The sequence below is a fragment of the Dermochelys coriacea genome, chromosome 4, assembly GCF_009764565.3.
Source record: "Dermochelys coriacea isolate rDerCor1 chromosome 4, rDerCor1.pri.v4, whole genome shotgun sequence".
In the NCBI taxonomy this organism is placed as follows: domain Eukaryota; kingdom Metazoa; phylum Chordata; order Testudines; family Dermochelyidae; genus Dermochelys; species Dermochelys coriacea.
The window spans coordinates 100,814,215-100,840,109 of record NC_050071.1 but is presented as its reverse complement, the minus strand read 5'-3'; the positions used below and the strand labels follow the sequence as shown (position 1 = coordinate 100,840,109).

The 25,895-nt window shown below is 42.3% G+C and overlaps 3 protein-coding genes and 1 long non-coding RNA gene across 7 annotated transcripts in view; 2 read left to right on the top strand and 2 right to left on the bottom strand.

Annotated features, from left to right (window-relative positions):
- Window positions 1-10,878, bottom strand: part of LOC119854251 (toll-like receptor 1) — a 41,773-nt gene extending 30,895 nt beyond the window's left edge. The window contains 1 exon segment of the mRNA XM_038398123.2: window positions 10,832-10,878. The gene's annotated coding sequence lies outside the window, so the exon portion shown is untranslated.
- On the top strand, window positions 1,649-14,225 carry LOC122460067. The gene is made up of 3 exons (XR_006281126.1): window positions 1,649-1,663; window positions 13,787-13,793; window positions 14,074-14,225. It is a non-coding gene; the product is annotated as an uncharacterized LOC122460067 (long non-coding RNA).
- On the bottom strand, window positions 5,030-24,090 carry LOC119854249 (toll-like receptor 6). 2 transcript variants are annotated; one of them, XM_038398115.2, is made up of 2 exons: window positions 23,865-24,090; window positions 5,030-7,133 (listed from the first exon to the last, which is right to left on the bottom strand). In XM_038398115.2, the coding sequence occupies exon 2, from the start codon at window positions 7,064-7,066 to the stop codon at window positions 5,102-5,104; it is 1,965 nt and encodes a 654-aa protein (XP_038254043.1). In that variant the 5' UTR covers window positions 7,067-7,133; window positions 23,865-24,090; the 3' UTR covers window positions 5,030-5,101. The 2 variants fall into 2 exon arrangements, with proteins under 2 accessions (XP_038254043.1, XP_043369892.1); XM_043513957.1 differs by lacking the exon at window positions 23,865-24,090 and adding an exon at window positions 21,741-22,005.
- A 5-nt stretch (window positions 24,091-24,095) lies between these two features.
- The window catches only part of FAM114A1 (family with sequence similarity 114 member A1), a 60,847-nt gene continuing 59,047 nt past the window's right edge, over window positions 24,096-25,895 (top strand). Inside the window, exon 1 of one of the 3 annotated variants that reach the window (XM_043513958.1) lies at window positions 24,096-24,232. The gene's annotated coding sequence lies outside the window, so the exon portion shown is untranslated. The remainder of the gene's footprint in view (window positions 24,233-25,895) is intronic. The other 2 variants (XM_038400965.2, XM_038400966.2) reach the window with 2 other exon arrangements.

The following is a 25,895-nucleotide window of genomic DNA, read 5'->3' as shown; positions in this document are numbered from 1 at the left end:
AAGCAGTGGGGGCAAAAGATCTATCTGGTTTTAAGATTCTACTCGATAAGTTTATGGAGGAGATGGTATGATGGGATAATGTGATTTTGGTAATTAATTGATCTTTAAATATTCAGGGTAAATAGGCCTAATCCCCTGAGATGGGATATTAGATGGATGGGATCTGAGTTACCCAGGAAAGAATTTAGCTGATTGCCATATTTGGGGTCGGGAAGGAATTTTCCTCCAGGGCAGATTGGAAGAGGCCCTGGAGGTTTTTCGCCTTCCTCTGTAGCATGGGGCATGGTTGACTTGAGGGAGGCTTCTCTGCTCCTTGAAGTCTTTAAACCACGATTTGAGGACTTCAGTAGCTCAGACATAGGTGAAGTTTTTCGCAGGAGTGGGTGGGTGAGATTCTGTGGCCTGCGTTGTGCAGGAGGTCGGACTAGATGATCAGAATGGTCCCTTCTGACCTTAGTATCTATGAATCTCTATGAGAATGACCATCTCATTCTGGTATGCTCCAGCATGATCAGGCAGGCTCTGACAAAGAACCTTCAGATTCATGGCCTTCTTTATACCCTTCAGCTAACTTGGTAGCTTTAGCAAAAACCCAGTTTGAAGCAGTTTATCCTTGCTACTTTCCTTCTTCCAAGGCCTTCTCTTCTTATCTTCTCCCTTCTACCTTGGTTTGCACAGCCGAACAGTGGCAAGATTTGGGCTTGTTTCTTTTAAGACAATTTCCCTTTGTTTTGTTTTGTAGCTATTTATTAGTTACTTTTGGAACCATACATCCTTCCCACACTACAAATAACATTACTTACTATACTCAAGGCCTTCATTTACTTGCTGATTGGGGCCTTCTCCTTAGTAGCCACAAACTATAAAACAATTATGTTATTTTCTTAATCAAACTTAAACTAACTCTGTTATTATTATTTATTATTTTACAAGGCCTATTGTGGGATCAGTGCTTTCTCTCCCTTTTTCCAGTGTGCACTGCTTTTCCAAAGCCATAGCGTGGCCCCAGGTGTGATAAAAAGATAGAGCACAAAAGAAGGCACAAGACATTCTGACAAAAACAAGATAAAAATAAACAGAACGAATCAGGGAGATTTTAAAATAAAAGTTTGTAAACCCAGTGTTCTTTTAAAAAAACAGGCCCATCTATATTTAACAGTCAGCTTAAAAAGGTGGAACAGAAAAGTCCTTTTATTATATGTAATTATCAGATGGGAAAATATGAAATTATTATTCATTATCTGTACTGTGGTAGAACCTAGGAGCCCCATTCAAAGATAAGACCCTCTTGGTGCAACATGCTGCATAGGAAGATAAAGAAGATAGCCTCGGGCCTCAGAGAGCTCACAAACTATGATTTCTATGTCAAATAGAAAACAATATAAATGGACAAAATGGGGAAACAGGGTTGGGGAGGGTTACAAGGATGAAAAAGAATCATGAAGTAAACAGAGCTTAGCAGAAAAGCAGTAATCACAGATAGCCACTTGCCTCACTTGATTTGTTAGAGTTTGCTTTGTGGGCATGGAGATGGGTTTTAAAAAAGGAACGTTATATGTCTTGAATCTGTAACTCAAAGGCAGCAGATCCGTGCTGCGAATTCTTGATTGACTTCAATATAATGTTTGTTTACTATTTACAAGTGTTCTAGCAAAATGAAGCTGTCCCAAGTGACCATAATGTTAGATCATGGTATCTTATATGATTAGAGACTATAAGCACACGACTTTTCTGGTTGCTTTGCTGTGTTCATGTGGCGTTTTCTATAATATTTTACTTTAATATTAGAAAGTGTTATTTTGTCTAATTCTAGGGCCGACGTGATTAATCACGCAGTTAAACAATAATAGAATACCATTTATTTAAATATTTTGGGTTTTCTACATTTTCAAATATATTGATTTCAATTACAGCGCAGAATACTAAGTGTACAGTGCTCACTTGATATTTATTTTTATTACAAATATTTGCACTGTAAAAAACAGAGTATTTTTCAATTCACCTAATACAAGTACTGTAGTGCAATCTCTTTATCATTAAAGTTGAACTTACAAATGTAGAATTATGAAAAAAAAACAACCCTGCATTCAAAAATAAAACAATGTAAAACTTTAGAGCCTTCAAATGTTTACATTTGAAGAAGATAATGCTGCCTGCTTCTTATTTACGATGTCACCTGAAAGGGAGAACAGGCATTTGCATGGCACTGTTGTAGTTGGCATCGCAAGATATTTACATGCCACATGCGCTAAAGATTAGTAGGTCCCTTGATGCTTCATCCACCATTCCAGAGGACATGCGACCATGCTGATGACGGATTCTGCTCGATAACAATCCAAAGCAGTGCGGTGCGACACATGTTCATTTTCATCATCTGAGTCAGATGCCACTAGCAGAAGGTTGATTTTCTTTTTAGGTGGTTTGAGTTCTGTAGTTTCCGCATTGGAGTGTTGCTCTTTTAAAACTTCTGAAAGCATGCTCCACACCTCATCCTTCTGAGATTTTGGAAGGACGTTCAGATTCTTAAACATTGGGTTGAGTGCTGTAGCTATCTTTAGAAATTTCACATTGGTATCTTCTCTGCATTTTGTCAAATTTGCAGTGAAAGTGTTCTTAAAATGAACAGCATGTGCTGGGTCATCATCCGAGACTGCTATAACATGAAATACATGGCAGAATGCAGGTAAAACAGAGTAGGAGACATACAGCTTTCCCCCAAGGAGTTCAGTCACAGATTTAATTAACACATTATTTTTTTAATGAGCATCATCAGCATGAAAGCATGTCCTCTGGAATGATGGCCAAAGCATGAAAAGGCACATGTAGGGTGATGAGATGTCCCGAATTTATAGGAACAGTCCCAATATTTGGGGCTTTGTCTTATATAGGTGCCTATTACCCTCCAGCCCCATCCTAATTTTTCACACTTATTGTCTGGTTACCCTAGCCATATGAATCTTTAGCGCATCTGGCACGTAAATATCTTGTGACACCAGCTACAACAGTGCCATGTGAACGCCAGTTCTCACTTTCAAGTGACATTGTAATTAAGAAGTGGGCAGCATTATCTCCTGTAAATGTAAACAAACTTGTTTCTCTTAGCGATTGGCTGAACAAGAAATAGGACTGACTGGACTTAGTAACCATTTAAACAAGTCAAACACTTTTATTTTAAATTTTAAAAAAACAATGTTAGAAATGTTTCTTTTACAAGATTTGAGGCATTTGTAAGTGTTGTTTATTTCCTAATAATTCAGCCAGTAGAATTCATTACAGACATCCTGGAGAATTACAGATTTCACTCTGTAGTTATTTAAAAAACAGGAAGCAAAATCTCTAGAACAGGCTGCACACTTCATAATGTAAATCTGGTTTATTATCATAAATGTACTGATTGCTTGCACTGGCGTCTGCTCAAAGGACAAGCATTTCTTGATATCAGATGGTATGTGGAATTAAGGAAATAAGGAATAAGTTTGGAATAAGGCTTCTACATACCATGTATAAAATCTGGAGCCTGATGGTCTGGAGTGAAATTCTGGTCCCATTGAAATCAATGGGAGTTTTGGCATTGACTTCAATGGGGCCAGCATTTAACACCTGGCATCTGCTTCAGTGAACACTGCCACTTTTTGGGTGATGATGCCTCAGGCAGTAAAGGAGGTCAGAAGGTGTTAACGTTTTATTATTGTATCTGTTGTGAGCCAGATCCTGTGCCATATACAGTGCTATGGCTAAGTGAGGGTTGCAGCCTCAGGCCCTGTTTTGTAGCAGCATTAAGTATTTCTTTCTCACCAGAGAAAGGAGCATTCTGGACCAAGTCCCAGAGGCAATCCCTCAAGCCCAGATTGTTATCCCCCTCAAGGTCCCCAGGTAGACAGACAGTGAATAATGGTGACTTGAATAACATGTTACAAACTTGGAGTTTGAAAAATCAGGGCTAAACCATAAAACATTTTAGCCATGCGTAGTTAGCCCCCTGCCCCACCTCTTCTGGCCAAGGCCCAGCCTCTTCCACTTGAAGCCCAGCCCCAGCTCAGTGCTCTCAGTCCCCCCTCCCCCCGCGCCTCTGAGTTCGGTCTTCTCTCCCATGGCTCCAGCTGGGGCGAGGGGAGTTGAGAGCTCGGTCAGGGCCACAGTGGGGCTGAGAGCTCAGCCCTGACAGTAGTTGAGCTCTCAGCCTCAGCTAGGACTGTAGTGAAGCTCCCAGCCCTGGCTGGACCTCCCAGCCTGGAGCCCCTCCCCCGTTCTGCTCCTTTAGCTGTGGCCCTGCCCATGGCCCCACCCCATTCCGCCCCTTCCCCTGCAACCCCACCCCCCATCCACAGCCCCATCCCCGTTCCGCCCCTTCCCCCACTGCCCTGCTAAATTTCCCACTAAAGAAAATGTTATTGCAACTTGAAAGAACTTTCAGAGTGAACATGCTACTATATACAAATGTTATGTGCTTGAACAGTGGATGAATCTATAGACTGATATGTTGCTACATTAAAGGAATATCATTATCCATCTATATGAAGATATACCTGATGAGGTGATTCAAGACTTGATCAGGAGAAAAAGTAATCATTTGGCTACTCTATGTATATTTAGCTCTTTTAATGTTTCTTCATAAATCAATTCCTCTAGCATGCTGACCACTTCTTTTGCTCAGAAATCCTTCCAATTAGACAATGTCTTCCAAGTAAGGTGGTGGCCGGAACTGGACACAATATTCCAGGTGTGGTCACATTAAAGCCATGTAAGCATGATGCTTACCTCATGCTCTGTTGCATGCCTCTGAATACAGTAAATTATCCAGAATTGCACTGGCTTTTAATGCAGTAATATAATATTCCAAACACATATCTAATTTACTATCTACTAACAGCCTTAGGTATTCTTCATCTTTAGAGCTTTCCCAGTTTCTAAAATGACAATTATTTCCTATAGTTAGGAAGCAGCTTTGATAACTACATGGAAACATGTTGGCAGGTTTTTTTTTAAAATGACTTCTACCATAATAAAGGAAACACTCTGACACTTAATCATTATAATCCAATGTTTATTATTTTCTCAGAATAAAAAGACAATTTAAATAAAAATAATTCTTAGTCTGTTTCTACACCACTTTGGTAGATATTGGCAGGTTACTGTTAATAGTTGCCTTCAGGTTAGCCCAGAAAAGGCCATGCTTGCTTTTCTCCTTTGGCCACTCCAGGTATGTTCTCTTTGCCATGAGAGCTTTCAGCTTGTGATATCTGGCAGGAATGAGATACTGCGGGATTGGTTCCAGTAAAATGAGGATTAAGCTATCGGAACTTTCACTAAATAATTTGTGATGGGCAAAGTAAAGCTCATAGTGGCACCATTCACTCTGGACAAAATTGGGAGACAAAACAAAGATTGATTTGTGGCTTTTCTCAATGCTGTTTATAATGTTCTCAATGATGCTTTTGCCCGGAATGAAGTTCCTCTCATGAAGACAGATCTGTACAGACCCATCTTCCTTCTCCAGGTTTGGGATCAGATGATTCTTCACCCAGAGTGAATCCCGTTCGCTGTATGAAATAAAAGCATGAAACTGTAAAATGCTTTGCAGATCTTCAGGGTGATTGTTCCGAACCCTACGTTTTGTTTGTGTCCACTGCCACATCATCTTCAAATACCACATTACATCAAAATAAATACACAGAAAGGATGTCACAGCCACTACCACCACTGTAACAACTAGAGCTATAACAAGCAAGAGAGTTGTATTGCAAGATAGTTCAGACAACTGAAAGTCCTTTAGCTGGGTTCCCTTTAAGCCATCTGGATATTCGCACACATAAGACTCTGGCCAGCCAACCAACCTTCCGAGTGATTTTTTTTCAAAATTAACAAAGTCTTGTAGTTCACAAGAACATTGGAATGGATTGTGTCCTCCTCTGAGCTCTCTGATATTTTGACAGCTATGGAAAAAGTCAGATGATGGGGTGAGAATTGAATTCTCTTCTATATTCAGTAATTGCAGACCCCTAAAATGACTACATCCAGGCAGCTCAGTTAACCTGTTAAATGCAATATTTAGCTCTTTCAAAGCTTTCAGTTCAGTAATGTCTTTGGGGACAGTTCTGATTTGGTTATTTTGTAGATCGAGTATTTGGACACTGATTGGCAAACATCCAAAAACTGAGTCTGTCAATTTGTTTGAGGACAAATTCAGTTTAGCTAGCATTCCAACCCAGTGGCAGTGGTTCGCATTCTCATCACAATACAGTAAATTCCTACTTATGTCCAAGTGTTTCAGTGATTTCATTTTACTCGTCATGGAGCTCACCTTGGAAAGTTTTTTTAATTGATTCCTCTGTAGAATAAGTGTTTCCAGGAGATCTAATTTATTACAGCCTTGAAAAACCATATCTGTCAAATCATTGTTTGAAAAGCTTAAAAAGCGAAATTGACTTTGTTTGGAAGGGCAAAGCATATGTATTATCTTTGAATCAGATATAGTCAAGGCTGTAATGTTCATCTCTGAAAATATGCGGTATAGGTCATCCTGTGAAAAATAGAATACTTCAATGGAAACATTCGTTATTATCAGTGCTTTCATGGAAGTACCAGTGTAGTTGAAGGGCTGCTTTTTAATATCTGACAACAGTTTCATCTCAAAGATATTGAAATATTCAATGGATGTATGCCACACAATCTGAAGAATTCTAATAAAGTTTGTCCAGGATGTTGTAATATTGTTCAGAATAAGAGTTTGTAATTCTGAGGTTTTGTTGAATTTTGACAATAATTGTATTAAATCACTGATTCCATTCTCCGGGATATTTGACAATACTAAACAGTCCGAAGTATTGTGTACCACATCCCAACTGGAATGGTTTATTCTGTTATCTGCTGATGCAAACTGAAGCCTCCTTGTGTGTGAGAGTGGCAGGCTCTTGGTTTCATAATCAGAATGGTCTTCTAGTAAGATGTTGGAATAGTTTGCAATAAATTCATTTTCATCAGATGGCTTGATATTGTTCCAGAGAATTATTGTAAAGACACAACTACAAAAGAGAAAGTTTATGAAGGATCTTCTGTTTTCTGCCATGTTGTTTTGTTATTCTTTATAGATGCTCGTTGCCCTTCTTCAGCATTTCTCCATACTGGTTCTAATCCTATAAAAGAATTCACATTAAATCACTATAGTAATGACTAAGTGAGTGTCCAATATAAGTGTTAGGGTCTAATTCTGGAAGGTGCTGGGTATCCTTCTCTACAACTGATTTTAACAGCAATGGAGAGCACTCTCCCATTCAGGAGAGGCAATGCACATTGATGTTCATTCATGTCTGTTTAAGGGGGAAAAAACCCAATTACTACTTTTTAAAGTCTTATTTTTTAAAAAATTAATATAATTATTGTAAAATGTGTCCGATTGACAGTTCAGGAGACTGAAATTTACTGTTTATGCATGAGCAGGGACAATGCAAGCTTCCCCAGACTGTACACAATGTACCTCGCTTTTGAACTGAAGGGACTAACCCTAGGAATAAGAGTTTCCGTGGTCATCCAATCCTTGGGTTCTTTCCTGAGGCTGCCAACAAGGAAATCAATTAATCTCAGTAGATGGAGGTTTTGTCACATAAACCTCTGTCCAGTAGGAACTGGATTGAGACCAACAACTAATTCATTTCACATAACCTGTCAAAGAGCTATCAGAAAGCAATACCTGTCTGACACTGCCACTTTAGGTTGGAGGGAAAAGGCTAGCTGGAGGGGAAAAGTCTCAGAGGAAAATAGGCTGTATTCAATTCCCAGTCTCAGAAACTCTCCTTGAAATTATACTTTATTACAGGGGTTCTCAACCTTTTTCTTTCTGAGGCCCACATGCTATAAAAACTCCATGGCCCACCTGTGCCACAACAACTGTGCCAGCATTAAGGGGCAACAAGCAGGGCAATTGCCTAGGGCACCATGCCACAGTAAGCCCAGAGAAGATAAGTTGCTCAGGTTTTGGCTTCAGTCCCAGGTAGTGGGACTTGGTGCCCCTGGCCCCAGCAAGTCTAATGCCAGCCCTGCTTGGCGGACCCCCGAAGCCTGCTCGCGGACCCCCAGGGGGCCCCGGACTCCAGGTTGAGAAACACTGCTTTATTAGACGTAACATACTGACATTCCTTGCCAAACCTTTACTTATGTTAATTTTTAGCAGGTCACTAAGTAACAGAGGATCAACTCATTGACTTACAACACCTTTTTAAAAAAGTATGTTGAACCAGAATGAGAAACATATTAGAAATCTTGGGGCTAAGAGGTGCAGCATTTTCACCTCCAGAGACCTAGGTTCAGGTTTTGGCTTAGGTGTCAAGTTAAATTTAGTTTGCTTTAGCATGGTAGTCCCCAGTGGATACCTGGGCATGGGCAGAGAATGGCAGTATAAATGCAATCCTCAGCATGGCATGAGACACTTAACTATCTGTTCCCATATTAGGACTTACTCCAGCTACTAGGCATGAGTAACTTGGCTGCTCTGTACTACAGCTCAACAGGCCTGGAAAAAGCAGCATTCACTGCCCCAACTTTCTTACTTTGTGCTTGTATGGACATCACTCTTTCTGTGTTGTGCAGGATCAAACCTTAAGGGAAATGCCCTCCCATTGACATAAGTGATGCTACAGCACAGTTGAATAAGGCCCTGAAATATACATTACCATCTTTCTTTCCCTGTCCTTATTGCCCACGACATAATTTCAGCCATGTTTTATAGGAAAGGACCAGTTGAAAGGAGGCTATGCATTTTCCAGCTGCTTTATTAAAATAAATCCTCCTTTATTTCTGAATGTTGATCGTTAGTCAAATTATTTACATATACATTCATAGTCCACTTTCTCATGCCCAGAGTTTCTTTTTCAGTCAGAATGCTGTGTAGTACAATGAAACTGATAAGAGTTAAAACACAATGTCTGTAATCTTTAGGGTCTATAATTAATTGAGAACTAACATTTGACAGTCCTGTGGTCAAGGCACTTTTCATTCTGAATGATCCCAAAGCACTTAAACTTGATAAGCAGAGAATCAGTAAAATGCAATTGCCTCCTACTTGGTAGCTGCAGCCAGAGAGGCAACCAATTGGTAGTGGTGAGGAAGTTAAGTCAAGTTCACAGGGGCAAATCCCTACTGTGTTTAAAGTTCCATAGGATCCTTATTATACAAGGAGAACAGACAAAATTTTGATTTTTAAGGTCTCATCCAAAAGACCACTCACCATCCACCCAAATGAATTGAATAAAACCCAATGTTAATTACAGATTGTTGTGGTTGAAGTCTTCTACAATGTCTGAATGGAATTGCAGTCAGTGCCCTCCCAGACAGTCACGCTCGCCATATATATATTACAGGTGTAAATTCAGCAAGGAACTACCCAAGTGTGGTGGCAAAGAAAAGCCCTCCGCCTTCCCTCCACCAGAGACATGAGATAGATTTTGGTAGAGTTCTTCCAGAAAGAGCCTGTGAGGCCAATAAAGCTTACCAGTTCTTGGCTTTGTTTAGTATTTTGGTTAGGGAGAGTGTGTGTGTTAAGCAAAATTTCCAACTATTATTTAATCCAAAATTGTTGCACTTAGTATGAAATAAATGTTGTTCATTTGACAAAGGGTCAAAATCTGAGCTACTAAAATCAAAACAGATGTTGGGAGCTCACTTCTTGTCACGTGTTCATTTCTCACTCTGAGCTTAGGCAGCACCTGATCAGCCCTTCCCAGGATCAAACTCTAAAACAGGTATAAACCTGGCACAGCAGGTGAGTGGATCAGAGAAATATGACTGACAGCCTAACAGAACTGCACAGCGAGAAAAACTGGTGACTGACACAGCTGACAGTAGGCAGGCAGCTAGCTAAACCCAGCAGAATGCAGGCAGAGAGAAACTAAAAGAAAACTTTGCTACTGTTTTCTGAAAGAGACAAGCTTTCAAGCTCCAAACCACACAGCTCAAAAGCTTGTCTCTTTCACCAACAGAAGTTGGTCCCATAAAAGATATTACCTCATCCACCTTGTCTTGCTCACCAACAACAAGGAGTCCAGTAGCACCTTAAAGACTAACAGATTTATTTGGGCATAAGCGTTCGTGGGTAAAAATCTCACTTCTTAAGATGCATGGAGAAGAAGTGGGTTTTTTACCCAAGAAAGCTTATGCCCAAATAAATCTGTTAGTCTTTTAAGGTGCCACTGAACTCCTCGTTGTTTTTGTGGATACAGACTAACATAACTATCCCTCTGATACTTGTCTTGCTCATATCCTGGGACCAACACAGGCACAACAACAACGCTGCAAACTGTTGTTTTCTCCACACATGAACTCCAGGCACTCCTGAAATCATGGATTCTTGTCATAATTGAAATACATTTTAAATATTTAAGATTAGAACTCTATATTAACACACAAAATATATGGAATATATTGAAAAAGTCATTTAAGCATGGCCATTATTTTGTAAGATACCATTATAAGACACAAACCTGATGTAAAAATATATAATTGATACAGGTAAAATATATTGTTGCTTTGTCTCCAATCCTAAAAAACACACACGTGCACAAAAATGGATTTAGTTGAATCGGTGAAAACCTCTAGTGTAGACACAGTGATACCAGTATAAAGGTGTTTATATTGCTATAATTTCTTTCAGTGAAGTTACTGAACTCAAATGAGGCTGTGCTAGTCACTCACACACAGACTAGAAAGCAAATAATAAACTTTAGTTCATAAACGATTTACAAAACATGTCTCATTTTCTGAATAAGATGCAGAATACACAACACTTTAAGTTAATCAGAGGTCTATTTAAAACAAACATAAATTAATAGTTCTTTCTTACCAGGAAGTCTTGCTGCGCAAATAAGCAGAAAAATTTTACAGGAAAAGACAAAAAGCAAACTTCCTGTAAAACGGCTCATTTGAATAACAACATTTAACAACACTCAAACCTTCCAAAAGTTGTTTGTGCCATCTACTGACTTCTTATGAAATTACACGTTTTTTCCACAAGTTGATATTTTTCCAGACATTATTGATATAACTTTTTGCTCATTTAATTATATTATTGAACTGTATGTTTTCATGCTTTGCGATAATCTAAATAGGATAAATTCCTTAATCTTCATTTCAGCTGATCCATCAATTGCTTTCCCTTTCTACTGAATTTGTTTTAAAATAAATTAAATATTTCTTCTGTTGAATAAGTTTTACATTGACACCCAAATATCTTCTCCTGCAACTAAATAATAATCTAAGTCAAAAAGCATGATTCTGATTCTGGTTTTGAGCATTTTGTCATTTTAGTTGAAATAGTTTAGTTGTAAGTGCCTGTCATAAAATGGTTTCTAAAAGTACTTTTTGTAACTATGTCCCATTTAAATTGCATATTGGTCTGAAATGGAGAATGATAGATCTCTTTTACTTTAAAGGCAACAGTTCTAGCTACATTGAAGTCAAGATAAAAATAGGCCTATTATTATATTGTCACCCCTCTGTCAAGTGGTAGCAGATGCTGAGGCCCTGCAAGTCAGCTTCTTATTGGAGGAATAATCAATGACATAGAGTCTGTGTAGATTCTAAGTATAACTATTTATTTACATCATACAAAACAGTCAGTGAACAGAGGTGGTCACAAACAGCACACAGGAAAACCCATCTTTCTGAAATCTAAGCACAAGCTCATGTGCCCAGTTCCAGCGAAGCAACTCTACACAAGAAATTGACTCTGTTGGAGAGATTAAGGCAAAGAACAAACTCTCATGCTGTTTTTCACAGCTCCCACCAAGAACGTATATGGCAAAACTAATTGTAACTCTGACAACCAGGATCTGTCAACAAACAGGATTGAACCTGGGATCTCTGGAGCTAAATGCAAGATCCTTTATTGTGTGAGGTAAAAGCCACCTGCCTTTTCATTAAGGCTGTAGCAGACCCATTAATTGCTAAATGGTCTAGGTGCCACTACAGGGGGACAGATCACCATTCCCATCAGGCATGGGTAAGATAATAACACAGCTTTTCTTCAAAGATTATACACTTCTTGCATGCTAAAACCAACAACAAATACCTGTAAGACCATGACTTGTAAGACAGTGCCACTTGATTTGTGATAATATCTTAATTTTAAAAATTCCATAACACAATCAAAAACAGTCCCTGAGAACTTTACTTTCCTTGAGATCTAATTCAGAGACTAGATCTACCACCCTAACTCATATAGACTAGCACTTACTTAGTAAGTCATCCCACTGAAATCATGGGGCTTTTTCCACATCCTTCTAGTTTAAGGTGCCACAAGACAATGACCTGACATAATGACTGCTGTGCTGGGCATCACAAAATGGGGAAGAGATGGCCAGCCCTCTGTAGAGATAGAGGTGGTTAGGGACCATTTAGAAAAGCTGGACGTGCACAAGTCCATGGGGCCGGACGAATTGCATCCGAGAGTGCTGAGGGAATTGGCGGCTGTGATTGCAGAGCCCTTGGCCATTATCTTTGAAAACTCGTGGCGAACGGGGGAAGTCCCGGATGACTGGAAAAAGGCTAATGTAGTGCCCATCTTTAAAAAAGGGAAGAAGGAGGATCCTGGGAACTACAGGCCGGTCAGCCTCACCTCAGTCCCTGGAAAAATCATGGAGCAGGTCCTCAAAGAATCAATCCTGAAGCACTTAGAGGAGAGGAAAGTGATCAGGAACAGTCAGCATGGATTCACCAAGGGAAGGTCATGCCTGACTAATCTAATCGCCTTTTATGATGAGATTACTGGTTCTGTGGATGAAGGGAAAGCAGTGGATGTATTGTTTCTTGACTTTAGCAAAGCTTTTGACACGGTCTCCCACAGCATTCTTGTCAGCAAGTTAAGGAAGTATGGGCTGGATGAATGCACTATAAGGTGGGTAGAAAGCTGGCTAGATTGTCGGGCTCAACGGGTAGTGATCAATGGCTCCATGTCTAGTTGGCAGCCGGTGTCAAGTGGAGTGCCCCAGGGGTCGGTCCTGGGGCCCGTTTTGTTCAATATCTTCAAAAATGATCTGGAGGATGGTGTGGATTGCACTCTCAGCAAATTTGCGGATGATACTAAACTGGGAGGAGTGGTAGATACGCTGGAGGGGAGGGATAGGATACAGAAGGACCTAGACAAATTGGAAGATTGGGCCAAAAGAAATCTAATGAGGTTCAATAAGGATAAGTGCAGGGTCCTGCACTTAGGATGGAAGAATCCAATGCACCGCTACAGACTAGGGACCGAATGGCTCGGCAGCAGTTCTGCGGAAAAGGACCTAGGGGTGACAGTGGATGAGAAGCTGGATATGAGTCAGCAGTGTGCCCTTGTTGCCAAGAAGGCCAATGGCATTTTGGGATGTATAAGTAGGGGCATAGCGAGCAGATCGAGGGACGTGATCGTTCCCCTCTATTCGACACTGGTGAGGCCTCATCTGGAGTACTGTGTCCAGTTTTGGGCCCCACACTACAAGAAGGATGTGGATAAATTGGAAAGAGTACAGCGAAGGGCAACAAAAATGATTAGGGGTCTAGAGCACATGACTTACGAGGAGAGGCTGAGGGAGCTGGGATTGTTTAGTCTGCAGAAGAGAAGAATGAGGGGGGATTTGATAGCTGCTTTCAACTACCTGAAAGGGGGTTTCAAAGAGGATGGCTCTAGACTGTTCTCAATGGTAGCAGATGACAGAACGAGGAGTAATGGTCTCAAGTTGCAATGGGGGAGGTTTAGATTGGATATTAGGAAAAACTTTTTCACTAAGAGGGTGGTGAAACACTGGAATGCGTTACCTAGGGAGGTGGTAGAATCTCCTTCCTTAGAGGTTTTTAAGGTCAGGCTTGACAAAGCCCTGGCTAGGATGATTTAACTGGGACTTGGTCCTGCTTTGAGCAGGGGGTTGGACTAGATGACCTTCTGGGGTCCCTTCCAACCCTGATATTCTATGATTCTATGACTCATGATGCAACATTGGTATAGCCCAGGAAGTCAAAGAAACAACCTTAAAAGTGGCTGGTTTTGTCTTAAACATCATTAGTCGTGTCATATTTCTGAAATTTAAGTCAAGCCTGGTTTGATAAAAGGGGAGCTACCTTTTATGGACACCCGGCCAGCCAGTTAGCTATAAAGTCCCTCTTGGTGGCTGCTTGCTTTACCTGTAAAGGGTTAAAAAGTTCCCCAGGTAAAGAAAAGGGAGTGGACCCCTGACCAAAAGAGCCAATGGGAAGGCTAGAACTGTTTAAAATGGGAAAAAGCTTGCCCTTTGTCTCTTTGTTGTTCTCTCTGGGCTGAACAGACAGGGGCAACTGGAAAGCTGTGTAAGGTTTGGACAAGGTATGAAAATTCATCATCCGTACCTAGAAGGGACAGGGAATGTTTAAATAGACACGATGAGGTTTATTTCTTTTATTTTCTATAAGGCTTGTGGACTCCTCTGTGCTAACCCCAGATGCTTTTGTTTGCTTGTAACCTTTAAGCTGAACCCCCAAAAAGCTATTTTGGGTGCTTAAAATTTGGAATTGCTCTTTTAAAATCTTTTAAAAAACAAGTTCCAGATGTATGGTATTTTTTTGTTTGTTTTAATAAAATTTACCTTTTTTAAGAACCTAATTGGTTTTGTGTCTTAAAAGGTCTGTGCATATGTTTTTCAATTAGCTGGTGGCAACAGCTGGGTTTCCCTTTTGTTTGTTTTCTTTCTCAGCTTCCCCAAGGGACGGGTGGCAAAGCCGAGGGGCCTCAGGGAAAACTTCCCAAGTGAGTTTTTCCAGGATTTGCAAGAGGCAGTTTTTCACTTGGGTGGTGGAAGCATTTACCGAGCCAAGGTCAGAGAAAAGCTGTAACCTTCAGGATTTAATAAGAGCCCGAAGTGGCAAGTATTAATTTTTTAAAATCCTTGCGGGCTCCCACCTTCTGCTCTCGAAGTGCCAGAGTAGGGAATCAGCCTTGATACCTGGTGTCAGGAAAAGGAGGAGAAAGATAATACAGGTGAAAACACAATATAATATAGACAAACACTGTGGTAACTCCCTGCCCTCCATTGTTGTGCCAATGTACTTCAAAAAGCTAAGCAGCCAAAATATACAAAAATGAAAGAAGCAAAATTGTTCACATCATGCTTCCAAAAAAAATTCACAGTGTTGTGTATCGTCTGCGCAACTATCAGCCTTCGTCTACACTAGGAGTTGAGGTCGAATTTAGCAGTGTTAAATCGATTTAACCCTACAGCCGTCCACACGACGAAGCCCTTTTTTTTTATTTAAAGGGCTCTTAAAATCGATTTCCTTACTCCACCCCGACAAGGAGATTAGTGCTTAAATCAGCCTTGCCGGGTCAAATTTGGGGTACTGTGGACACAATTAGACAGTATTGGCCTCTGGGAGCTATCCCAGGGTGCTCCATTGGACCGCTCTGGACAGCACTCTCAACTCAGATGCACTGGCCAGGTAGACAGGAAAAGGCCCGCAAACTTTTGAATTTCAATTTCCTGTTTGGTCAGTGTGGCAAGCTGCAGGTGACCATGCAGAGTTCATCAGCAGAGGTGACCATGCGGAGCTCATCAGCAGAGGTGACCATGATGGAATCCCAGAATCGCAAAAGAGCTCCAGCATGGACCGAATGGGAGGTACGGGATCTGATCGCTCTATGGGGAGAGGAATCCGTGCTATCAGAACTCCGTTCCAGCTTTCGAAATGCCAAAACATTTGTCAAAATCTCCCAGGGCATGAAGGACAGAAGCCATAACAGGGACCCGAAGCAGTGCCGCGTGAAACTTAAGGAGCTGAGGCAAGCCTACCGGAAAACCAGAGAGGCGAACGGCCACTCTGGGTCAGAGCCCAAAACATGCCGCTTCTATGATGAGTTGCATGCCATTTTAGGGGGTTCAGCCAGCACTACCCCAGCCATGTTGTTGACTCCTTCAATGGAGATGGAGGCAACATGGAAGCAGGTTTTGGAGACGAAGAAGAAGATGATGATGATGAGGTTGTAGATAGCTCAGAGCAAGCAAGCGGAGAAACCGGTTTTCCCGAAAGCCAGGAACTATTTCTCACCCTGGACGTGGAGCCAGTACCCCCCGAACCCATCCAAGACTGCCTCCCGGATCCGCCAGGTGGAGAAGGGACCTCTGGTGAGTGTACCTTTTAAAATAGTATACATGGTTTAAAAGCAAGTGTGTTTAATGATTAATTTGACCTGGCATTCGCGGCTCTCCTGGATGTACTCTCAAAGCCTTTGCAAAAGGTTTCTGGGGAGGGCAGCCTTATTCTGTCCACCATGGTTGGACACTTTACCACTCCAGGCCAGTAGCATGTATTTGGGAATCATTGTAGAACAAAGCATTCCAGTGTACGTTTGCTGGCGTTCAAACAACATCCGTTCTTTATCTCTCTGTGTTATCCTCAGGAGAGTGATATCATTCATGGTCACCTGGTTGAAATAGGGTGCTTTTCTTAAGGGGACATTCAGAGGTGCCTGTTCCTGATGGGCTGTTTGCCTGTAGCTGAGCAGAAATGTTCCCCGCTGTTAGCCAGGGGGAGGGATGAGGGACTAGCCACGCGATGGGGGGAGGCAAAATGCGACCTTGTAACAAAAGCACATGTGCTATGTATGTAATGTTAACAGCAAGGTTTACCGTGAAAGAGTGTACCCATTGTTCTATAAAGTGTGTCTTTTTAAATACACTGTCCCTTTTTTTTTCCTCCACCAGCTGCATGTGTTTCAAGGATCACAGGATCTTATTATACCCAGAGGCTAGCGAAGATTAGAAGACGAAAAAACGCAGTCGCGATGAAATATTCTCTGAGCTCATGCTGTCCTCCCACACTGACAGAGCACAGACGAATGCATGGAGGCAGACAATGTCAGAGTGCAGGAAAGCACAAAATGAATGGGAGGAGAGGTGGCGGGCTGAAGAGAGGGCTGAAGCTGAAAAGTGGCGGCAGTGTGATGAGAGGAGGCAGGATTCAATGCTGAGGCTGCTGGAGGATCAAACTAATATGCTCCAGAATATGGTTGAGCTGCAGGAAAGATAGCTGGAGCACAGACAGCCACTACAGCCCCTGTGTAACCAACCACCCTCCTCCCCAAGTTCCATAGCCTCCTCACCCAGACGCCCAAGAACGCGGTGGGGGGGCCTCCAGCCACCCAGCCACTCTACCCCAGAGGATTGCCCAAGCAACAGAAGGCTGGCATTCAATAAGTTTTAAAGTTTTAAACTTTTAAAGTGCTGTGTGGCCTTGTCCTTCCCTCCTCCACCACCACCCCTCCTGGTGCTTCTCTCATCCACCACCCCTCCTGGGCTACCTTGGTAGTTATCCCCCTATATGTGTGATGAATTAATAAAGAATGCATGGATGTGAAGCAACAATGACTTTACTGCCTCTACAAGCGGTGATCGAAGGGACGGGGGGAGGGTGGTTAGCTTACAGGGAAGTAGAGTGAACCAAGGGGTGAGGGGTTTCATCAAGGAGAAACAAAGAGAACTTTCACACCGTAGCCTGGCCAGTCATGAAACTGGTTTTCAAAGCTTCTCTGATGCACACCGTGCCCTCCTGTGCTATTCTAACCACCCTGGGGTCTGGCTGTGCGTAATTAGCGGCCAAGCAATTTGCCTCAACCTCCCACCCCACCATAAACGTCTCCCCCTTACTCTCACAGATATTGTGGAGCACACAGCAAGCAGTAATAACAGTGGGAATATTGGTTTCGCTGAGGTCTAACCGAGTCAGTGAACTGCACCAGCACACTTTTAAACGTCCAAATGCACATTCTACCACCATTCTGCACTTGCTCAGCCTGTAGTTGAACAGCTCCTGACTACTCTCCAGGCTGCCTGTGTATGGCTTCATGAGCCATGGCATTAAGGGGTAGGCTGGGTCCCCAAGGATAACTATAGGCATTTCAACATCCCTAACGGTTATTTTCTGGTCTGGAAAGAAAGTCCCTTGCTGCAGCTTTTGAAACAGACCAGAGTTTCTGAAGATGCAAGCGTCATGTACCTTTCCCGGCCATCCCACATTGATGTTGGTGAAACGTCCCTTGTGATCCACCAGTGGTTGCAGCACTATTGAAAAGTACCCCTTGTGGTTTATGTACTCACTGGCTTGGTGCTCCAGTGCCAAGATAGGGATATGGGTTCCATCTATGGCCCCACCACAGTTAGGGAATCCCATTGCAGCAAAGCCATCCACTATGACCTGCACATTTTCCAGGGTCACTACCCTTGATATCAGCAGATCTTTGATTGTGTTGGCTACTTGCATCACAGCAGCTCCCACAGTAGATTTGCCCACTCCAAATTGATTCCCGACTGACCAGTAGCTGTCTGGCATTGCAAGCTTCCACAGGGCTATTGCCATTTGCTTCTCAACTGTGAGGGCTGCTCTCTTCTTGGTATTCTTGCACCTCAGGGCAGGGGAAAGCAAGTCACAATGTTCCATGAAAGTGCCCTTACACATGCGAAAGTTTCGCAGCCACTGGGAATCGTCCCAGACCTGCAACACTATGTGGTCCCACCAGTCTGTGCTTGTTTCCCGAGCCCAGAATCGGCATTCCACCACATGAACCTGCCCCATTAGTACCATGATGCTCACATTGCTGGGGCCCATGCTTTGAGAGAAGTCTGTGTCCATGTCCTCATCACTCTCATAACTGCACTGACGTCGCCTACTCGCCCGGTTTCGCTTTGCCAGGTTCTGGTGCTGCATATACTGCTGGATAATGTGTGTGATGTTTAATGTGCTCCTAATTGCCAAAGTGATCTGAGCGGGCTCCATGCTTGCCATGGTATGGCGTCTGCACAGAAAAAAGGCACGGAATGATTGTCTGCCGTTGCTCTGACGGAGAGAGGGGCGACTGATGACATGGCTTACAGGGAATTAAAATCAACAAAGGGGGTGGCTTTGCGAGAAACAGAATGGCCCCCTCAAGGATAGAACTCAAAACCTCAAGGATAGAACTCAAAACTGGGTTTAGCAGGCCGTTGATTTCACCGAGGGAGGGAGGAGAAAATGAATACAAAACAAATCTGGTCTATTTCTTGTTTTGGTCCACTTCATCTATCTTCATACATCTTGCTGGCAGCAGATTGTGCAGTATTACTGCTGGCCATTGTCTTCTGCTGGCTGCAGATTAAAAGACTGTGCACTGCCGGTAGGACTGAATCACCATGAAACGAAACTTAAAAGGGAAATGACCTGGCTGAATCACTCCCATGTTTGCCCAGGTGCCTCTGACCTCATTGAGGTCAGTTAAAAGAGCACCCTGGATTATGTCGACGACGGCTACCAGTCATACTGCACTGTCTGCTGCCAAAAGGCAATAAACTGTTGCTGTGTAGCAAAGCAGTACCGCATCTGCCAGCACCTAGGAGACATACGGTGACGGTTAGCTGAGCGGGCTCCATGCTTGCCGAGGTATGGATCTGCACAGGTAACTTAAGAAAAAAGGCACAAAACAATTGTCTGCCCTTGCTTTCACGGAGGGAGGGAGGGAAGGGGGACCTGACAATATGTATCCAGAACCACCCGCAACGATGTTTTAGCCCCATCAGGCACTGGAATTTCTACCCAGAATTCAAATGTGCGGCGGAGACTGCGGGAACTGTGGGATAGCTACCCACAGTGCAATGCTCTGGAAGTCGATGGTTGCCTCGGTACTGTGGACACTCTGCCGACTACATGCACTTAGAGCATTTATGTGGGGACTGTATAAAAACGCTTTCTACAAAACCGACTTCTATAAATTTGACCTAATTTCGTAGAGTAGACAAGGCCTAAATGCTCTAGGAACCAGCTATATCCAAACCACATCATCATCTATCCTCTGTCATAGCAATTATGGCCATCTGTAAAGACTGTGCTCTCTGATAAACTTCAGGAGTTAGGCAACGTCCAAAAGTCTTGTTATAAAATGTCTATTGCCCTAGTGAACATGGTGCATAATACACTTTATTTAATCTGAAGGGGACGGTCATATATCAGAATAGTTATGGTGGGATAGCCCTTTGATTATACAGCCAAACTGTCTGGCCATTAAAAAAAAAAAAAAAAAAAAAAAAAAAAAAAAAAAAAGGAGTACTTGTGGCACCTTAGAGACTAACAAATTTATTAGAGCATAAGCTTTCGTGAGCTACAGCTCACTTCATCGGATGCATTTGGTGGAAAAAACAGAGTAGAGATTTATATACACACACACAGAGAACATGAAACAATGGGTTTATCATACACACTGTAAGGAGAGTGATCACTTAAGATAAGCCATCACCAACAGCAGGGGGGGGAAGGAGGAAAACCTTTCATGGTGACAAGCAGGTAGGCTTGTCACCATGAAAGGTTTTCCTCCTTCCCCCCCTGCTGTTGGTGATGGCTTATCTTAAGTGATCACTCTCCTTACAGTGTGTATGATAAACCCATTGTTTCATGTTCTCTGTGTGTGTGTATATAAATCTCTACTCTGTTTTTTCCACCAAATGCATCCGATGAAGTGAGCTGTAGCTCACGAAAGCTTATGCTCTAATAAATTTGTTAGTCTCTAAGGTGCCACAAGTACTCCTTTTCTTTTTGAGAATACAGACTAACACGGCTGCTACTCTGAAATCTGTCTGGCCATTGACACTGTTTGAATTATGTACTCATACCTATATATATACTTGATTAACATATTATAAATAAAAGTATAAATTAGAAACGCGAAACAAGCACATTCTCATGAGTGCTAATGCACTGTTAACCATTATACTTCACCATGCTCATTCATAGGTGCAACCATCTGGAGCATGAGTAGGGAGGGTATGTCCTCCCAAACCAGAACTACCTTGTTATGTCCCACTGAGGGCAGCAGCAACACTAATGCATCTCTTGCATCGAGTACCTTCTCAACATTTTTTTTTAAATTTTGCAGTACTGAATTCATTCATTTCTTAAAAAGTAAGTACCATTCCTAGAAACCATAAAGTGCACATTAAAGAGACACTCAGGTCAAATCTGGCCCCAAATTTAGAGGTAGAACAAACTTTTGTTAAACTGAGACCAAAAGAAATGTTTCCATGACTTTCTGTTTACAGTTAATTTTCTGTGTGAACTATTTTTAAATATTCCTATGCAGTGTTTGCAATCCAGACATTTCAGCATTGTACTAATTCATAAGAAACAATAAGTGGAATTAACTACTGTATTTTTATCAACCAACGTGAGAAATGCAAAAACAAAATTTAAAACCATAACTACAGAAAAATAAATTCAGTTAAAGAAATCTCTATGCTTAAGAACATAATTCATCATTACACTTAACAGCAGGACATGTATCATAGGCTTATTCATTTCCAATACACATTCATCCTAGCTAAAAACTTTATATTACTTTATATGTTTGTTTGTACGTTTCTGATCCATACACAGGCTTCTACAGAGTGTGTAAAACTGACACTCTAGGACTAGCTTCCTTGTCAGTCCGAAACTCCACCATCCATCAAGAGTAAAATAGATCTTCAGTTACAGTAAAATAGATCTTCACTTATCCTCTTCAGCTCATGTCAAAAGAGTGTTGTTTTTTTTAAATTCCACCAAATCCACTACAAAGCAGAGGAGAAGCCTCTGTATTTTTCAAGATTTAATTGTCAATATATACTATATGTCAAAAATCAATAAAATCATATAAAATATGTTGGTAATAATCATTGGTCTGCACTGATTTTTCTATCTTGGAAAATGCCCTGGAAATATATTTACTCAATATTTATTCTAGTCTCACCTACCTTAAAATGGGAATTTCAGAGTACTTTCCTTAATAAATTTATTGAAAAGTTTTCTGGTTTTAATGTTGCTTCTATGAGCACCACAACGTATTTGGGAGTACTGAGATCCTTTTCTGTTCATAAAATTCCTTAATGAATCGTAACATATTTCCTTATGCTCCTATAGCAACACTATACAAGAGTAACTATTTTTCTTTTTCTCCAGCAGAGGAAGAACAACAGAAGTGGCAAAAAGCTCTGATGAATCTACACACTGACTTTCCATAGAATGAAACTGATGAGTCCTGCCCTACAATAAAATGAGAAAGGAAGTAGAGGAATAAGGAGACAAGAACCACAAGTTGTTTGGCAAGAGCCTGCAATCAATGTTCTCTTAGTCAAAAGATGATGCAGAATTTGTTTCACAACATTATTGGTACCCAAAGTGAACAGTAACTTCCTGGAAATTAGTATGAACAGTTCCAATTTTTTTTTAACATCCTGGTTCACTCAGTGCAGAGATTGAAAAAAAAAACCCCAAAAACTAGGGCTCCCGGCCTTGCAAATACTCATGTATTATACTGCAAATACTCCTGCAAGTACTCAACATACTTAATTTTATGCACATAGGTAGTCACATTTATTTCACTGAAGGATCAGAAAAAGCAGAAATAAAAAGCAAGAAATTGCAATCTACCAATTTTCTTTGATACTGAAAGATGATGCATTTAGCTACTGTGTAATTTTTCCAGTGGGGTACAGCTGATACTGTATGAGGGTGTGATCACTGCCTCAAAAAAATATGAGAATTAATCAGTAATCACAAGGGTCTGACAGAAACTGTTTCCCAGCTCCTACTCTGTCATAACTCCATTGTGTCGCCAGATCTACAAGGCTTCCACACACTTCTCCTTCTCACTTTGATTTCAGTTTTCTACAAGGAATTTAATAATTAACTGGGGCTTAGAGGTGCTACCACAAACAAATATATAGACAATAATAATTGAAAATATTGGCAAGCATACATTTGGCCCTGTTGGAGAGGGGCATCGATACACATTACATTTTTGTGGCATACCATGACCTACACAGTCCTGTCATCTAACATCTGGTGCCAGCATAAACATTAAACCATAATGACAGTTATGAAAAACAGCTTGTTAAGGCTATTTATTTATTTTTACATTTTGGTACATTTCTCAAAGTAGAAGAAATATGCACTGGCATAAACCCATTTGTTTTAACAAGGAGAACTGTGTTAGCCTGAGTCCCCCTCAGTTCAAGCCTTTGTTTTTAACTCTGAGTTACAAGCCTGTAGCACTAGTTAATATCAATAGAAGCTGAATGCACATATCTAAGGGGAGATCTTTGGGCCTTAAATTTTATATTGTTATGTAACAAAACCCTGACATAAATTACCATTACCTATGCCTGCATTTCTGCTCATAGTTCTCACCACTCTCCCTTGGACCACTTCTGCCAATGAATCCCAGCTCACCTTCCCCCCCCCCCCCCTTCGCCTTTCTCTCCATTTTATCTTCTTGCCTGCTGCTACACTGCCCTTATATGCGGAGTTCAGGTTGTGACTCCTTCCTTTTAGATAAAAACACTCATTATGCTCTCCTTCCTCCTCAGAGGCTAACCACTTTGAAATGACTCCCGCAAAGGGGACGGTCCTCGCCTCCTGAAAGGGATGAGTTTTGGTTTTTTAGGTGCCTAAAGTTAGAGAAATAAACCTTACAAAAAAGAGAGCCGGTAAACGGTGAAAGCGATCAGATGAGAGCACGGTAATGTCAATGGGTTGGGATAGCCGGGCAACGGCTCCTCCAAGGCTCCTGCATTTAAATCGCCACAGGGCTTGTCTACACTACCCGCCAGAACGGCAGGCAGCCATCGATCCCGGCTGAGATTTTCCAAGCTGCCTCCAGGACCTGGGTGCCCAATTCCCATCACAAGGAGCCGCTTGGAAAATCTCAGCACCCCCCCGTTTAATCCTCTCCCCCCCCCAGGCTATGGGTCAGCGTTAGAGGCACAGAAGAAAGACGGAGGGGAGGGGGGGAATCCCTGAGGCAATTGCACAAAAAGGGGCCAAACCAACAGAGGGGGGGCCGGCTGGTTGTTTTCTTTTAAGGGCTGTTCGCATACCAAGGACGGATTTCAGCTCGGAGAAGCTTGAAGCCCGGGGGGGGGGGGAGCACCCCGAGGGGCGTCACTGCGCGCGAGGCGACCAGCCGCCCCCCCACTCCCGCGCCTTCTTCAGCCGCGGCGCACCACGCGCTCCCGTCCCGCCCACGGGCCTGCGCGAAGCTCGAGCGGGCCCTTTGCAGCCGGCAGCAGCTCCAGCGTGACTGCGAGGCAGGGCAAGAGCCCCCCCCCTCCGCCGGCCAGCGGCTGCCCGGCTTCCTCCCCCTCCCCCTCCCCCTCCCCGTCCCACTGCCTGCCGACGTGGCGGGGCGGGGACGAGGAAGGAGCCCGGGGGCGCGTCGGCCCAGGCCCAGCTCGGCTGCGGAGCGGTAAGGAGCTAAGCGATTTCCCCTTCTTCCCCCCGCTTCCGAGACTGTCTTCTAGAGAGATTTCAAAGCAGCTTTCCTGCCCCGGGGGAAAGTCGGTGCCCCCGGCTTCCAGCGGCCCAGAGTTCTTGGCGCCCTGAGAGCGGGGCGCGGGGTTATAATAGGTGTCCTTCCAGCGGGTTGCTTTCCCGGCTTCGTGGCGCTTTTCACTGAAATGGGAGCTTCCCCCCTCGCCCCCGAATATCTTTCGCCACTTCTCCCCGGCAGCTGATATTTCCCTGGGGTTCTTGAGAGCCCGCCCCCCCCCCCCATCGACGTCAAGTGTACAGTTAATTGAGGACCCTCACAAAAGGGGAAATAGCTGCCGCTTAAAAACATGCCCTGACCGGACCATTTACAAAATACCCGGCGTCAAGGCACGCAGATTTATTTTGAAATGCCTCTCTGCAGTTGTGCTTTCAGCTTTGCTTTTGAGGAAATCTGAACTATGAATGTAAAACTGGAAACCTGCAGGGGGCAAGCTAATCCCACTGAATGCATCCGATGAAGTGGGCTGTAGCTCACGAAAGCTTATGCTCAGATAAATTCGTTAGTCTCTAAAGTGCCACAAGTCCTCCTTTTCTTTTTGCTAATCCCAAAAGTGAACTACTACACTACTTGCTACTGCAGTGTTCTTTTCAAAGTCTGGTGTGGCCTTCAGGGTATCAGCAGCTGCAAGACAACAGGAGACATGGCATTTGGAATGCAATCGAGTGCGGAACTATCTCTTGTTTTCTTACGGCTTTGGGTAGCTTTTCCTAACTTTACACAGGATTTCAAACTGGTGTAAGTGCATGCAGCTCCACTAACATCAACAGAAATCTCTATTTGCACCATGTGTAAACATGGCCCTGAGTCTTCCTTGAAACCTACAGAAGAATAGTTCCATGTACTTAGTTTAGATACAGAGGAGCTAACTGATTCAATTGCTTTTTAATGTGAATGTAGGCTACTTTTTTGTAAGATCGAATTCATGACCACCTGAATTACACATTATGCTGGGTTGAAACAGGGATTTTCATTGCTCTTTTTGTTTCCTTTCCTTCTGCAAACTATTTTTAGCCCCTGTCTGGTAGAATGCTGTATATCTACCTAGCTCATTGGGGAAGGGGTTTAACTGACCAGCTGCACTTAGGATGAACTTGAGTGAGTTTCCAAATATAGGATCCAATTTTGTAGTCTTATGTATGCATGTATCACTCAAATTTACAAGTATATGTAAATCTTTGCTAGATTAGGCCCATAATTAAGCTATTAGTGCTAAATTGTGCAATCAGTATATACATGCACATAATTCCACTGAATTCAATGGAAGTTGCATGCAAATATCTCTGGATAGAATCTGTCCTTTAACTAGAAACAAACTATTTCTCTTCATGTAATGCCACCAGAACCATCAGCCAGTGAGCACCATTAAAACCTAGACAGAACGTATCTGTACTTCAGCATTTGTGGTATTTGCCATACTCGTAATGGCAAACATTGCTAACACTGTGATAAATTTACAACGGTGTGAGTTGCAAATACGTTTTTCCAAAGATAAGTAAATTACAATATAAACAAATAATTAAAATGTCACCAAGTGCTTGTTATTTAACTGTGACTTTTATTGTTCATGTACTGTCAA

Bases quoted from the DNA above. Each gene is read 5' to 3' on its own strand.
- LOC119854249 (XM_038398115.2), bottom strand. From the start codon at position 7,066: ATGGCAGAAAACAGAAGATCCTTCATAAACTTTCTCTTTTGTAGTTGT.